Raw genomic sequence first — 15,100 nt, 5'->3', positions numbered from 1 at the left:
TAGAGTTGGTTGGGGTCTAACATCAAGTGAGCACAGGGGACGCAAAACTCGACGTCTCTCTTCACTCTGACCCCAAATAGAATATATTCCAAATTGAGAGAGGAGGTTTCGTCAACAAGTGATCCTTGCAGAGTGTTTTGTTCAATTTAACATCATGACCTGCAATGTGTCTGAAACGGATTCGTGCGGAGAAGGAGGTATTTGCGTTAGCTCTGTGGTAAATGTCAGTTCTTGTTACTGTAGCGAGGGCTATGTTTTCAACGATGGCGGTCTTTGCGAAGTACCAAGAATTCCCATGGCCTATTCTGCAGTGGCTTCTTTTTGCTGGCTGTGTTTTCTGCTCGTTTTGGGAAAGTTCCTTCGTCTCTACGTATGGTTCTTTCAACAGCTTTACCTCCCTGCCTCAGTCATCGGTGGCATCATCGGGCTGGTTGTGCTCCAAGTAGCTCGTCTCGATCAAAGCGTCTCACAATTCATGGCACTGAATTTTACCAGGGGATGGTAAGATATTTATATTTTCTGTTACAGATTAGCAAAGAAGGCTAAAGAATGAATAGCACGGCTCTCGCTTGTTTACTCGACGAGGCCAAAATGAGAATTAACAAAGATTTGATTTGAGGGCTTTAAAATTAAAACAAAATTCAGTGTTCACCTTTGATATATGAGATATTGGAATTCTGTCCTCTTGAATGAAATAATATTATTTTCTCTTCAAAGGCAAAAGAAACGCTTTACAATCTCAAATTTGAAACAAATATTACAAACAAATCTTGGTATCCCGCAGAGCACTTTTTTCACTCAGTTACCCACCCCGCGCGATAATAAAGGTATGGTCGTGTTGAAAGTATGCGCACTGGGTCCTACTGTTCTCTACTGTCTCTGTCAAGACGAAAAGGGCGCGCGGTTATAGGACTACAGCTGAAATCACACAAGCTGCATATTGTTCACCCACTGTTGTGTTCTGTTGGGTATGATGCGTGGTAATTACCATTCAACAAAAAGGCAATTTTTTTTTCGATCGTTTCCCGTGAGTGTGAATAAATTTCAGGGCTGTCTCTGTGGGTAACGTTTGTGGAAAAAATAAGAACCAAGGTCACCTTCAATGTGTGTTACTAGGAAAGGTATAGAAATGGCAAATTAAACAGGATAGCTTTATAGGTAATACAGTTTTTCTGATAAAAATCCTGGTAACACATGCAAAATATCGGTGCGTATATTCATAAAAATCTTTAAGAGAAAAGCGACGTAAGAAGTTAATTTCCATCAAAAAAGTAACACAGTAGGAAGCCCCGTACTTGCGGCAACTTAAATTACTGGCATTATTTATTGAAAAAAAAATAATTAAACTGGCTGCTTTTTTCCTGAGTTATGAAAGATTTTGTTAAGAGAAAGGCATTCTTCCAGTTTTTCCATTCTTCCGTATTTCAGATGTATTCTTCTGTTTCTACATGCAGACTTTATGCACTACGCAAGCGAAGAGTCGCTATAATAAGCACCTGAAATTTCGCCCTCAGGGTTTCTAGATTGCTCTACTAGTCGAAGACCTGGAGATATATACAAACTCGTAGAATCTACGAATTAGTAAAATATATTCACGCCCAAATAAAACCAACTTTACGGCTTGATTTGAAGTAAGTATTTTACCACTTGGTTGGCGCAATATCGTAGAATCATAGCGATTGTATGTCCTTAACGTCGAGTTTTGAAGGCAGTCGATGTGCATGCGCTAGTCGTGACCAGTGAATAATGATAAGCCTAACAGGGGAGATTGGGCCTGTTTGCCTTACTTTTCTTGCATGGAAACATGGAAAATTATTCATAAAATAAGACGAAAAACTCAACTTGATACAAAAAAAAAAAAAAACGTTGAAATTGAAAAGAGAGGTCCTTAAAATTTCTCAGGGTAAGGAAAATTTTTGGATCCCAGTTGGATATTGACACAGCTACAAGTTTTAGTCTTTTCTTTTCTGTTTTTCAGGTATAATCTGGCAGGATTTCTAATAAACATTGTTTTCTCCTCCTTGTTCCTTGGCACCCAAATCCCTAATGTGAAGGTGATATGGACACAGGCTGGGCCTCAGCTCATGTACGGCATGATTATTGCTTGGGGACAGTGGATTGTGGCACTTGTTGTTACAGGTGCTCTACTGGTGAGGGTGCATGCGGGCAAACCAAAATTGTATGAAGCAAGTTTCTGTCCTCTTTCTTTTCTGTGACTTATGTCTTGTTTTAATCTGTTACCAGGAGAAATTACCTTTGTCTTTTCAATTGATTCTTATTAATTAAATCATTAAGCAATAGTTTAAAAGGTTTCAGCAAAAAGATACTTTGTAAGTGATTGTGTCATTTTCCAAGTTGGAAAACTCTTTCCCAGACCCCTATGGGAACAATGTGTATGTTATTCACTCCCCTCCCCCCACCCCACTACTAGTCTCTATAAATGATCCAAACTCATTCTCAAGGTCTCTCCTTTTGGATGTGACTGGAAAAGAGAGACCCCAAGAAAAAGCAGTCAGTTAAAGGTCCAGCAGTAAAGTTGATGCTCCTCCTGCAGATTGTCAGGGAGTTTAGAGATATAACCATCCAGTACCAACCCTTTATTTTGATCACAAACTTTACTACCTGGCAATAATTATGTTTATTGTCTATTTTAATGCATTGCTGTCAGATGCCTGTTTTTGGTGTCAGTCCATTATTTGCGACCATTCTACCAGTGGGGTTTGCAGGAGGTCATGGGACTGCAGGAGGACTCACACCCACATACAAGACAGTAAGCCATGTTTATGCTAATAGCTGCTCTGTATATCACTAAGCACCTGCAATATTTTAAATGTCACTTACTTGGCTTTCTTCAAGTTTCAAAATAGGTGCACATTGCTGAAAATTTCCCTAACATTGTTTATCACCAGAAACAAATAACCTAACTCTATAGGTTGTATGCTTCTGGTACATGACTTTATCTAGAGTGTCATGACTTGGTGCAATCTTGAATTGTTGCCTGATTGTGGAAGTAGTCAGTAAACACTTACAAAATAAACAGCTTGTCTGCAGCCATTTTGTTTCATACTCTGTCATTCCATTGAGAGCCATGAAATTTCCATACTAAGGATCATTGACTCTGGATCAACCTCACATCACTGCATGGTTCCTTTCCACCTACTGCTACTTTCCTTTGTTTTTATTATTATATTTCTTTCTTAGTTTTTAACAAGTCACTGAAGTCTTGTCTAAATTTTGTATTGGACTGATTGGTGGCTTTAGACTTGGATTGAAAAAAATTAATTTTATGATTATCATTTTCTTTTTATTTTTTAAGCTGGGGTTCCCCAATGGTGGAGATTTTGGTTTAGCCAGTGCTACCTTAGGACTTGTTTTCTCTGTTATCTGTGGTGTTATGTGGGTTAACATTGCTACTCACAGAGGATGGGTCAAGCAGGAAAGAATTGATGCTTCTAAGGAAGTCAAAATATCTATCAGGTTTGTGGATGATATTTTAAATATTTACATAATGTTGTCATTAATAAAACGAAAAGAATTAAATGACCAGACAGACTGATGGATGGCAGGTAATTTGGTGTTAACAACTGGGTTGAAAACGTAAATTAGCCATCATAAAGGGTAAAAAAGCTGACGTTTCGAGCGTTAGCCCTTTGTCAGAGCGATTGACTGATGGATGGTTTGATATGCTGCCTGGCTAAATGAATGTCTGTCTGTCATACCGACTGATGGCTGAATAACTGAATGACCCTACTGAACAACTGACAGACACACTTGATGAGTGATGATTTACCATGTCTGACTGACCAATTGGCAGACAGACAGTTTACTGATACACCATACCAGATAGATATCTGTTTGACTGGTCAACTGAGCAGGTGATTTACCAACTGACCTGATGTTATCTTTGTTTTATAGACCTTTAACCCTTAAACTCCTAAGATATGACTGTCAATTCTTCCCTTTAGCTGCTATCTATATTTTTGTAAATTAGATAGAAGAATTGGGTGTTAGATCAAGATATAAACTTCTAACGGATAAGTTTGATTATTGCCATAACTTGTTTGTCAGATACTGATTGGATATTATGGAGAGAAGTTCAATGTTAATCACTTCTGGAGGTTAAAGGGTTAACACATAAAAAGTGACTGACCTCAGTGAATTGCCTGATCAGTTGACTGACAGACAGAGAATGAATGGATGAATTAATTGCAACAGAGACATCTCCTTTTTCATTCAAATTTTTATAGGGGGGTGTATGCTGTAGAGAGCCGTCCCTCAGCTGGAGTGCAAACTGTGCGAGCAAGCTCCATAGATGTGTTGGCATTCCATCTTGCAGTGCTTGGAATAGCCATGTTGATTGGGTATGGCCTGAAGCAGGTGTTGATTGTTATTGAAAGTACATCACAGAAGCTCAAGGATCTTAACTTTCTCTCTGGTATTCCTCTGTTCCCATTGTGTATGGCTGGGGGAATAATTATCCAGGTTAGGATGGTTAATCTTTGTTCTTAAATGCAATATCTTTGTCTAACAGTCTATAATAGATCTCTTCTCTAGTTACACTTTCAGTAACGCCAAACTGTGAGAGAAGTAAGAAGTAAACTAAACAACTTCTTATAAATCACAATTTATGATTTGGTGTCCAAAAACCAATCAAGGGCATCAAACCATGAAACCTGAACTTAATTATTAATGTGGTTAGGACAAATGTCTTAAGCATAAGAGTTTTGTGGATGGCCCATATACGATAAAGATGAATGGTTTAGTTCCTGAGTAATGATGAATGTCTTTCTCTTTGAAGCTTGTTATTGAGAAAATCCAGAGGATAAATGAATTGATTGATGCATCTCTCATGGAACGCATAGCCTCATCTTCACTGGATTTCCTTGTTACCTCAGCTATTGCTACAGTTGATGTCTCAGCTGTTGCTGTCGACATTGCCCCCTTATTGATCCTGTGCACTTGTGGCTTCATCTGGAACTTTGTTATGCTGGGTTGTGTTTCAAGGTTTCTGTTACCCAACCACTGGTATGTGAAAAATACTAATTAGCTCAAGTTTGATATTTCAGAATTGACAGTCAAAAATAATAGTCAATATAGCATGGATCTTAGGAAAAATATGCAAAAACAATATCTTTAATCTCCCAGATCTGTACTGAGTAGATTGTTGTTTAATGCTGAGGTTCATCATATCAAAACCATCGATCTTATACCCCATTCACACAAACAAAACATGTTTTGTTAGACTAGGGTTAACTGAATGAAAACCAGAAAGAGAGAGCTGAAAAACTGAACTTTCCATAAATTTTAATTGGTCTCTAATTTGTATGTTCAATTTGCTAAATCTGATGTAGACAAACGTTAGTTTATACAGTTTCTACAAAGAAAACAATTTAAACCATGTTTAAGAAAACAGCTCTAAAATGTGTTTAACCTTTGGTGTGAGGGGAGTATGGAACTGTCAATTATTTGCTTAGTTCCTCTGCCTTTAATTTTAAAGAGATTATCTTAAGATAACTGTCTACGCAAAATCATGTATTCTCTCCTTCTTCTTTTCTGTTTTCTAATTGGAATTTATGCACTGTGCCAGAAGAAATTTAATTGGATCATTGTACAATTTAACTCTTTAAATGAGCATTATCTAGCTTTACCTTTGAACTTGAGGCGACCAGGCATTATGTTTTAAGGTGTAGCCAACCCCACAGGGACTCCCATGCAGTTGCAGAATGCAAATTCCACCATATAATACAACAGTAGTTACCATATGTGTGCTACATGTGATTATATTACTTCCTCCAACGGGAAAATATAGACAGAAATTATCTGTTGCAAAAAGTGAGGTTTAATTTCTTTAAGGAAAGTGGTCTTAAAAGATCTAACTAAAGAATTGGACTCTGTGGTATTTGACAAAAAATTGATACTGGTAAGTTGTTGCTCACAAAGGCTTTACTTTCATTTTTTTGTTTTTGTTTTGTTTCCAGGTTTGAAAGAGCAATTGCAGACTTTGGAATGAATACTGGTGTGATTGCAACAGGGCTAATTCTATTACGAATGGTGGATCCAGAGTGTCGCACTCCAGTTCCTGCTGATTTTGCCTTCAAACAGCTTCTTCACTCTCCATTCATGGGTGGTGGCATCTGGACTTGCTTGGCACTTCCCTTGCTGAGTGTTCTGAAGTAAGAAAAATAGTGCTTGCAAAGACTTGACACTTCAGGTTCAAATTCCCCACCCCTGAAGCACAGGCAATGGTCAAATGTCTGTGGGTTGCTGAATATTAAAGCTTTGATTTGATCAGCAGGTTTTTGACCACTAAGAGCATGTTCAAGTTATCGTTAATGGGTTTTAACATAATCTTTATATAACACCTCATCACCAGTTAATTTACAAGGAAATGTAAAGCCAGTAGGAGGGCAAATTACCAAATAAACAAGATCTTGGAAGTTTGGATGTCAGATGAAGTCAACTTTGTCTTTTTTTCTTTCCACACAGTATCTGGGTGGTTACAGTCATTGCAGCAGCTGTGTTCAGCTTATGGCTTTTAAGCTTCTTGTGAGTGTTAGATTTGTGTATTGGACATGTACTAAAACTTTTGATGATTTTGCTCAAAAGAAGAAATTTTGACTTAAATCTTGTTTCAAATGAAAAAATTAAAAAAATAGCTTTCCAAGACTTAAAATAGCTGTATTTGAGATTTGCGGAAACTCTTTAAATCTTTCAGTTTCTACTTTCGCAAGCACTACACTGAAACATGTGGCTGTGGTCTGTGTGCTGAGGAGAAGCCCACGTCGTTTTCAAATCAAGTTGGTTATGGTGGTCTACAGGAAGGGAGCAGTCAGGAAATGAATGGCGTATGTGTTGAAGATGAAAATGGCGATAAATAATCAATCAAAAATGTGAAAAAAGAAGCAAATATTGAGCAGATGCCAGCCCAACTAAACCAGTTTGATTTCTCTTATTTTCTGTAAAACAAAGTTGTTTTAGATGTGAACACCACAAACAAACGTTTCCCTGTAATGTAAGTGCATGTCTTCTTTTGATGTTGTTGTTTAAAAAGAAAATAACAGATGGGGCTGTGAATATTAACATGACATAAAATTGAGTGGCATTGGTATGTTATTTATCTGGAGTTTTTATAATGTAAAGGTTGAATGCTTTTTAGCTAATTAACCCTTTCACACTTTCAAGAGTGGTTTTAAGCAATTATTGCATGAGGTTTAACATAATTATTAATGCCAAGATCTGAGTTATCTGTCGAATCTGAAGGTTAAAGTTTGATAATTTTTGATATCATACCAACAACAGATTCAACCTTAATTTATTATACATTTTTTAAACAATCTGCAAAAGAAATCACCTCTCTTTGAGTTTCCACTACAAAACACAACAAACAGGAGGGGCATGGAAACCAGGTAGTCTTTGAACCCAAAATGATAACCCAATATCAGTTGCAGATATTAATTGGGTTATCATGTCAACTTCACATGCTATTGTGTTTTGACTGTGTGTTCTCTACCAGTTAGAGTTTTTAAAAGTCTAATGTATAATGATACTTATAGTCATTTAATTTTATGTTACATGGATTTATAATGCTTTTAAATACAAGTAGGGAAAAAATTAAAACATTTTTAACTTAAAATGACAGATAATTTGCAAATATTTTTAATTTGCATGCTCAATAATTTTTATAAATAGAAAAATAAGTCAACTGTTCTATATTTTTTGGTAAGTTTGAATAAAGTTTTTCATTTATTGGGCATTTGATATGAAAACATTTTGTAATCTAAGGCATACTTTTTCAAAACATTTCTCATTAAACCTGGAGGTATATTTGAGACTTTCTTGCTTTTGACATATCCTTTCCCACCAGCTCGGTAATAATTTTGTTGTCTGGGGAAAGAAACTTGTTCATTAACATTAAGCTGTTTTAATACGTGAGTAGAATCTGATTCCAGATTCTCCATGGATCCTATGAAGTCATAAGAAACAACACATGGTTGACATAACTCATAAAATGGCATCCAATGTTCATTCATGTCCTCCACATGACTGTCCACAACATATTGTAGAAATTCTGCCACTTTAACATCATTTCCTTTTGAATTTACTGGAGCATTTTTCCGCACATGTCTTATTATCTGTGTTCCATACCTTTTGTGGAAAGCAGTATTGTTTAAGACAAACTTGTCTTTGAATGCTGATAGAAGTCTCGCAAAAGGTTCTCGCACAAACATGAACTTGTAGTACTCCTGAAGTTTGTGTTTAACAACCAGTGGGGGGAAATCTGCCAGCGTTGTGAACGAATGGTGATTTACTCTCTTAATAGTATTGGAGTCAATTGCTTGACCATCAAGTACCATCATTACTCTCTTCCAGTTTGAGCATGCAACTTTTGGTACAGAACAATACAAAAATTTGTGCTCATCATTTACTAAAATATGTTTTCCCAGGATCCGTCTTTCTTCTTTGGACAGAGAATCCCATGACTTTTGCATGTTTCCACACATTTCTTTTACTGATTTCTTTCTTTGCCCACTTGTGACCTGTAGCAAAAATGCATTTGTCAGATGTAAAACACAAGTGGGGATTCACATGTTCATGTAACAGTTTCTCCTGAACAACTTGCGAGGAAATTTATAGGAGTTAGAAGGGGGAACTGTTACCAAGGTCTTGAAGGTGAAAACATTGAAATAGTTATATTACTTCATACAAATTGTGCCAAAAATCAGACATGCTCCCTATGCCCCACCCCCCCAGTTTCATTTTCAATAATAGAGAAGCAACAGTCAGTTGACACTGGGTCAATTTCTCATGAATGAAGTACTATGTTTCACTTAAGAAAAAACACCATGAGCTGAACTTGCAGTCTGATGGTAGTGTGGGTCTGATATGACTGATATACAGTCTACCAACTAAATAAGGGTGTTTGTGTGGGAATGGGATCAAAGAATTCTCCATCTACCCTACAGAACTTCTCGGGCTATTATTCTGAATTATCTGCATAGATTATGACTTACTAAGGCCCAGGTTGCACAAGAGCTTTTTTTTTGTTTATTTTTTTGATAACTCTGTGAACAAGTAGTGTAAAATAAGTGCAACTGCTAACTTTGAAAAACTTGCCAATTTTTTTGCAGATTGCCAAAAATTTTGCCAATCTTCAAAGGAGCTGATTTCCTGCCTTGGAGGCTTCCAAATTTTGGCAAATCAAACAATCTTGTTTTTATTTAACCATTCAGCTGTAACAGTATGCAAGACATGTCTAGATGAAATTTAATATACACCATGGTCCACAAGTGTAATTTGGTGTGCACAATGGCAAGACAAAATTTTTTCCTGGTCCATCTGACCTTCAGTTTTCATTTGAAGGAAACAAGGAGTCTGAGTGACATTTTTATCATTCAAATGTCTGACTGGTACCCTGAGCCTGGTCACTGGTGGCAATTTGGAGAACAATTGGCTTCAACAAGTACTTCTCCTTTCATTAGAATATTCGAAGCCAGTACGAGTGGTGCAAGCTGCAACCAAAAAGATTGGCAGGAAAAAAAGAAAGCAAAGTATGATACATGGTCCCAATCTTGAACCATGACTCTGCCAGATGCAGAGACCTCAACCAAAGATGGTTTTGTAAACAAGCTCTATTCAAGCAAAGTCTTTGTCTTCTACATAAAAGCTGGTACTAGCTGCATAGAAGACCACTGATAATATATCAACTATATAAAAATTCTATGCAAAATTCTACAAAAACCCAAAAGCTACGAAGATAATCATTCTTGCCCAGTAATTCAAGCAAGAATTTTTTTTTATCTTTTCATAGAGGGAGATGCATTTAGCATTGAAGTATGTGTCAATCAATAAAGTTTTCATCAGAGGATTCTAGTTTGATACAACCGCCGCCAAATTGCAAAATTTCTGCCAATTTTTGGCTCACAAAAAATTGGCAAATATTTGAATTCACTCTTGAGCAACCTGGCCCTAAGCTACTTTCATTCAGATCTAGAGAATATATTATCCTGTAAATTAAAATTTACTTCCTTACTTCTGCCCTGAAGACAGAACAATATCTAAATGTTAAGCTGCAGTGCATCATGCAAAAAGCTTTGCAATCTCACCACTTAGCAGCTGATTAGAAATTACTTTGAATAGCAAGTATAAAAATTTTCCACTTACCACAGAGCTATTCACACTCATTCCTCTAGCATCTACAAAAGAAAACATAAGTTTGACAACAAGTACTGCAAGTTACGATTTCCAGATTGTATATTTAACCCTTTAACCCCTAAGAGTGACCAGCATTTAATTTCTCCTTACCATATCCTCCCTGAATCAAACATTAAGGTCATGAGAATAAAGGAAATGATCACCAACTAAAGAAGCTTATGCTTGTAAGACAAATTCTCCTTGCCAGCATATTAGGAAAAGTTTAGAGAACAGTAGGAAGAATATGCATACTGATGTTCGGGTGTAAGGGTTTAATGGCAACAACAAATGCAAAGATAGATGGTTCAGTTGTTAAAACAAATGGGAGTTAACTTGTATATACTAGCTAGCATTCTATATAATTTGGTTCATAATGGTAAGTAATAAACGAAATGCTTTAGAGAAATTGGGAACAAATCAGTAAAATTTTTTTAGGCAAGTAGCACAAAAAAAAATTTAGATTTTCAATAGAGTTTAATTTTCAGTAAATTCTGGGGGACTTGATACAATGCTTTGGAAACCATTTTGTCCCAAATCCCTAAAATTACTAAAATTTCCCCTTTACAGCTACAAGAACAGAAAAAAAACATTTCCTCTAAAAAGCAATTTTTTAATGTTAAAATTAAAGCTAAATGATGAACTCATGTTAATAACTTTACTTGTTTACCATTACAGCCCAACTGTTTCTTTAGAAACAAACAGTATACTCTGGTATGCATGTATCGAGGTACTCTCTTTCACCTGCATGGAAACACTATTTATGGCACTTTGTAATTAAGGCTTGTGATGGACAGTTTGTTGGTACTAGTATTTTTAACACCACTAGAAATTATGGCTAGCCTTTTGTGGATTGATAAACGTTTAGTCCGATTCCACCACCCCTGTAGTCCAAATCATTTGTTTAAGACATCACACACACCTAATAAATTCACTACATATTTTTTTTTAGGAATCAGGAAAGAAAAAAAAAATTACACGCTTTACTCTTACCTAATTCACTTCTCCTTGGTGAAAATAATTTCTCACGCAACCATTACGTAATTCTAACATTCTCCACCAAATAAATATCATCGTCACACAAAAAAAATACAAAAGTAGGTGAAAAATTCACAAATTCCCGTTCAAAAGGACCGTTTCATCATCCCGGTTTATTTGTTTACAGCACAGCTGTGTCGCTCAAAGTGCACACATCCAAATAATTAATGAAATTTTTCTTTCGATTCTAGTTCATTCAAATTATGCGTGGTTAGAATGCTAAAAGTTAATGCTAGTGAAACTCTCAAGAATCTATTAAAGGGCTAAGATAGAATGCACAATGTTTAATTTATTAACGGTTTATGTCACAGTAATAAGTTGAACCATGCTATCAATCAAAACATCACGTTAGTCATTAGTTCGACTAATCTTTAGTACCACACGTCATTCAGCCGACTTCTATGATCAAGCATCACTGCATTCTTCATTCAAATCCATTGGTGTTCGCTCAGTTGAGGTATAACAATACAAATCAGCCAGACTATCACAAAAAAATCTCTTCAAATCAGCACAGGAAACCCGCAGAATTTTAACATTTCATTCGCGCAAAAAGTTACTGTTATCTGTATGTAAAACAATCAGCGGCACGCTCTGTTCGCAAATGAAAAACAACATCTGGTAAACATTTCAGTAATGTGATTCACCGGAAATCTTAAAATATGCTTCAGTTCTGTTACTTACTGAAGTAACATTACACCGCGAAAAGTCGATGTCTTAGGGATATATGAAAAATCCTTTCCCTTTCAAATCTGCTTCCATCTAAAGAGCTACACCAACATGTTACCTATTTGTGCGTTAAGAATCAGAAACTGACGGATGAGAGTACTATTTAACCTGAAGAGTAACGAATTCAAGACTTCTCGCAACGTTTACTCACCAGAAATCCTCATTTTGCCATTCCATTTGCCGGATAACAGAGCTGTTAACCGCATTCTCCGTGGGTAAGTTTCTGGGAACAAAATAAAAATCTGTACAACAAAAACCAAGCTACAAATAAACAAAAATGCGGCAAATCGAAATCTTGTACACCTCATTTTCTAACACACTAAGATGAACGATCAACCAGACAAGAGAGTACATTTGTTAAATGGACATCATTAACTGTCACATCTGCACAGTCTGTCTCTCACCAGCAACCAATCATGTTACCGCCCGGCTGTCGCCCAATTACACAGCGTGACAGAGCCTGTCTCAGGTTTTACATACATATTGAAACGTGTATTTAGACAAACACTTATAAAGTCCGTTTCATTAAAGTTTTAATGACTTTAACCCGCACAACAGCATCATTTCTCTTCCCTTTTTTCGTCTGTGTTTGTCAAGCGAGCGAAAGCAAAAAAAATTTTTCGCACCTTTCAAGCGATTGCTCATGCATCGACCTCTTGCCTCTGCTAGCCAGGAAAACGCCAAAAAATTTAAATGTGAAGGCCAGAACAACTTGCGCATTAATAACAAACTTAACTTTCCGCTCTACCACAACGTCATTCGCACATAAATTTTTTTTCTCAAAAATCATAAATAAAAGTTGAATTATAAGCCTCTTCCTTCATCTGTCGGTTTAAGACTCAGTAAGCTCGTTAGACCCCTCCTTGAAGAAGGGGGTACTTCCTAACAGACTAATGGGGATGTGCCGCTGGATGGAGTCGCGTTGACACGTAGGCCCTGTCTCCTGCATCTTTTCGGTACTAGTAACTAGAATGGGGTTGCAAATTTTTGGGGATTTTTGGGAAAGAAAATTCAAGTAAGTAGGGATTTTAAAATGGGAAGAAGTTGTTACTGCATGACCAAAAATGACTAAGATGAGGTCTGTAATTTCTCACAGAATAGATTATAATGGAGTATGGGTTCTGAGGGACCAGCGGCATATACCCAGCAAAAATTGACTTAAGTAATCCACCTCCCCGGCCACCTATTGAGTGTGATGAAGTACTCCCGTATACGTTAAAAAATAATTTATTGAAATATATCGCACGAGACCACTTTTCTTTTATTGATAGCTTTCCCAGACTAGGTGCCCTATGGCTTATGATTGACTGGGATCCTGCGATGCCATTTAGTCCAACAGGAAACAAATATTTATGCGTATAGAGTTTTAATGCTCAAGTACTTCAAATTTAATTTGGCATTTCATATGAAAACATTTCGTAATCTAGAGCGTACTTTTTCCTAACTTCTCTTTTCACATCTAAGGGTACATGTGAGTATTTCTCGGGTTTGACATATCCTTGCCCCCCTGCCCGGTAAAAATTTTGTCGTCTGGGGAAAGAGACTTGTTCATTAACATTAAGCTGTTTTAAAACTTGAGTAGAATCTGATTCCAGATTCTCCATGGATCCTATGAAGTCATAAGAAACAACGCATGGCTGACATAACTTGTAAAATGGCATCCAGTGTTCGTTCATGTCCTCCGCATGACTGTCCAAGACATGTTGTAGAAATTCTCTTATTTTAACATCATCTCCTGTAGAATTTGCTTGAGCATTTTTTCGCATGTGTCGTATTATCTGTGTCCCATACCTTTTGTGGAAAACAGTATTGTTTAAGACAAACTTGTCTTTGTATGCTGATAGAAGTCTTCCGAAAGGTTCTCGCACAAACATGAACTTATAGTACTCCCGAAGTTTCTGTTTAGCAACCGATGGCGGAAAATCTTTCAGCCTTGTGAAAGCACTGTGTTGTACTTTCCCTACTGCACTGATGTTGGTTGCTCTACCATCAAGCACCATCAATACTCTCTTCCAGTTTGAGCAGGCAGCTTTCGGTATGGAACAATATAAAAATCTATGCTTGTCATCTACTAAAATGTGACTTCCAAGGATATATTTTTCTTTAGCGGAGAGAGAATCCCACGACTTTGTTGTATTACCGCATACTCGTCTCACTGATTGCAGTCTTTGTTCACTGGTAGCCTGTTAACAAAAGATGACAAAAAGATTAACCAGAAGTTAAACTGAAGTTAAAATGAACCAACAGGATGGGACATGAACGAGTCTCTCTTCAACCTCGTTCCCAGGGTCCTCTCTTTTTCTGCCCCGTCCATCAAAATAAGAGGAATATTTAACTAAGTAAAAATTATCCAACAATCCCAGGGATGTGAGCCTCCTGACGGTTGTTTTGTCTTAAGCAAAACAGAAACAGGCGGCTGACTGTTCCATTCCGAGATGTTATGAAGAAAACACTTTACATAGCTGATCTACATTGTGTCCTGCGAAATAGCTGTAGCTGTAATAACTAAATTTCTCAGTCTAGAAGAAATGTTCACTTACTACAGAATTAATTACATTTGTTCCTCTGATGTCTGCAAGAGAAAAAAAAAAGGTTGATAAGCAATGTGTAGAAATCTTGCAAGGGTTTCGTACCACAAAACCGGAAAAAGTGCAAAATGAATTTCATTCCTTAATTGCCGACAAATTACATCCAGGTTATTTGTGTGTTGATGATAAACGTAATCGTAAAATTATCCATAAAAGCAACCGTTTATCTAAAAAATTGAGAATCCACACTTTCCACAACGTTCACTCACCAGAAACAGTCATGACGTTTTTCCATTTATGTCGCATCACAGTTGTAAGATGTAACTTCCATCCGTAACTTTCCAAGTACAAAATAACCTGCAACACCAAAATCGGCAAAAGTATCAACAAAATTGCGGCAAATCTAACAACTAGACGCGCCATTTTCCTGTTACGATCGTCAAAAAACCTCTTTGGATCGTAAACTGACAGGTTGTGAAAGTTTTCTATAAGAATTTTTAGCCCGCGCTGAATTGAAATAGACGCACTGAAAGGATCCGAAGAAGACGCAGATATTGGATGGGGAAAAGTAGAATATCTAATAAGTTGTCATCCTTAAGATTCTTAAAATTTCTTTTGTT

The 15,100-nt window shown here is 36.8% G+C and overlaps 3 protein-coding genes across 3 annotated transcripts; 1 reads left to right on the top strand and 2 right to left on the bottom strand.

Annotated features, from left to right (window-relative positions):
• LOC131776489 (uncharacterized) lies at positions 1–7,404 on the top strand. The gene is made up of 9 exons (XM_059092676.2): positions 1–501; positions 1,979–2,150; positions 2,669–2,770; positions 3,317–3,477; positions 4,248–4,482; positions 4,799–5,025; positions 5,979–6,173; positions 6,487–6,546; positions 6,716–7,404. Exons 1-9 carry the CDS (start codon positions 155–157, stop codon positions 6,876–6,878), a joined length of 1,662 nt encoding a protein of 553 aa, XP_058948659.1. The 5' UTR covers positions 1–154; the 3' UTR covers positions 6,879–7,404.
• A 179-nt stretch (positions 7,405–7,583) lies between these two features.
• Positions 7,584–12,323, bottom strand: LOC131776490 (carbohydrate sulfotransferase 14). The gene is made up of 3 exons (XM_059092677.2): positions 12,104–12,323; positions 10,162–10,193; positions 7,584–8,537 (listed from the first exon to the last, which is right to left on the bottom strand). The coding sequence occupies exons 1-3, from the start codon at positions 12,258–12,260 to the stop codon at positions 7,740–7,742; spliced, it is 987 nt and encodes a 328-aa protein (XP_058948660.2). The 5' UTR covers positions 12,261–12,323; the 3' UTR covers positions 7,584–7,739.
• Positions 12,324–13,340: 1,017 nt separating this feature from the next.
• LOC131776593 (carbohydrate sulfotransferase 14-like) lies at positions 13,341–14,818 on the bottom strand. Its single transcript, XM_059092806.2, has 3 exons — positions 14,750–14,818; positions 14,493–14,524; positions 13,341–14,135 (listed from the first exon to the last, which is right to left on the bottom strand). The coding sequence occupies exons 1-3, from the start codon at positions 14,784–14,786 to the stop codon at positions 13,341–13,343; spliced, it is 864 nt and encodes a 287-aa protein (XP_058948789.2). The 5' UTR covers positions 14,787–14,818.
• Between the last annotated feature and the right edge of the window lie 282 nt (positions 14,819–15,100).

This window comes from Pocillopora verrucosa, chromosome 14, assembly GCF_036669915.1.
Source record: "Pocillopora verrucosa isolate sample1 chromosome 14, ASM3666991v2, whole genome shotgun sequence".
In the NCBI taxonomy this organism is placed as follows: Eukaryota; Metazoa; Cnidaria; class Anthozoa; order Scleractinia; family Pocilloporidae; genus Pocillopora; species Pocillopora verrucosa.
This window is presented reverse-complemented; position numbering and strand designations above follow the sequence as displayed.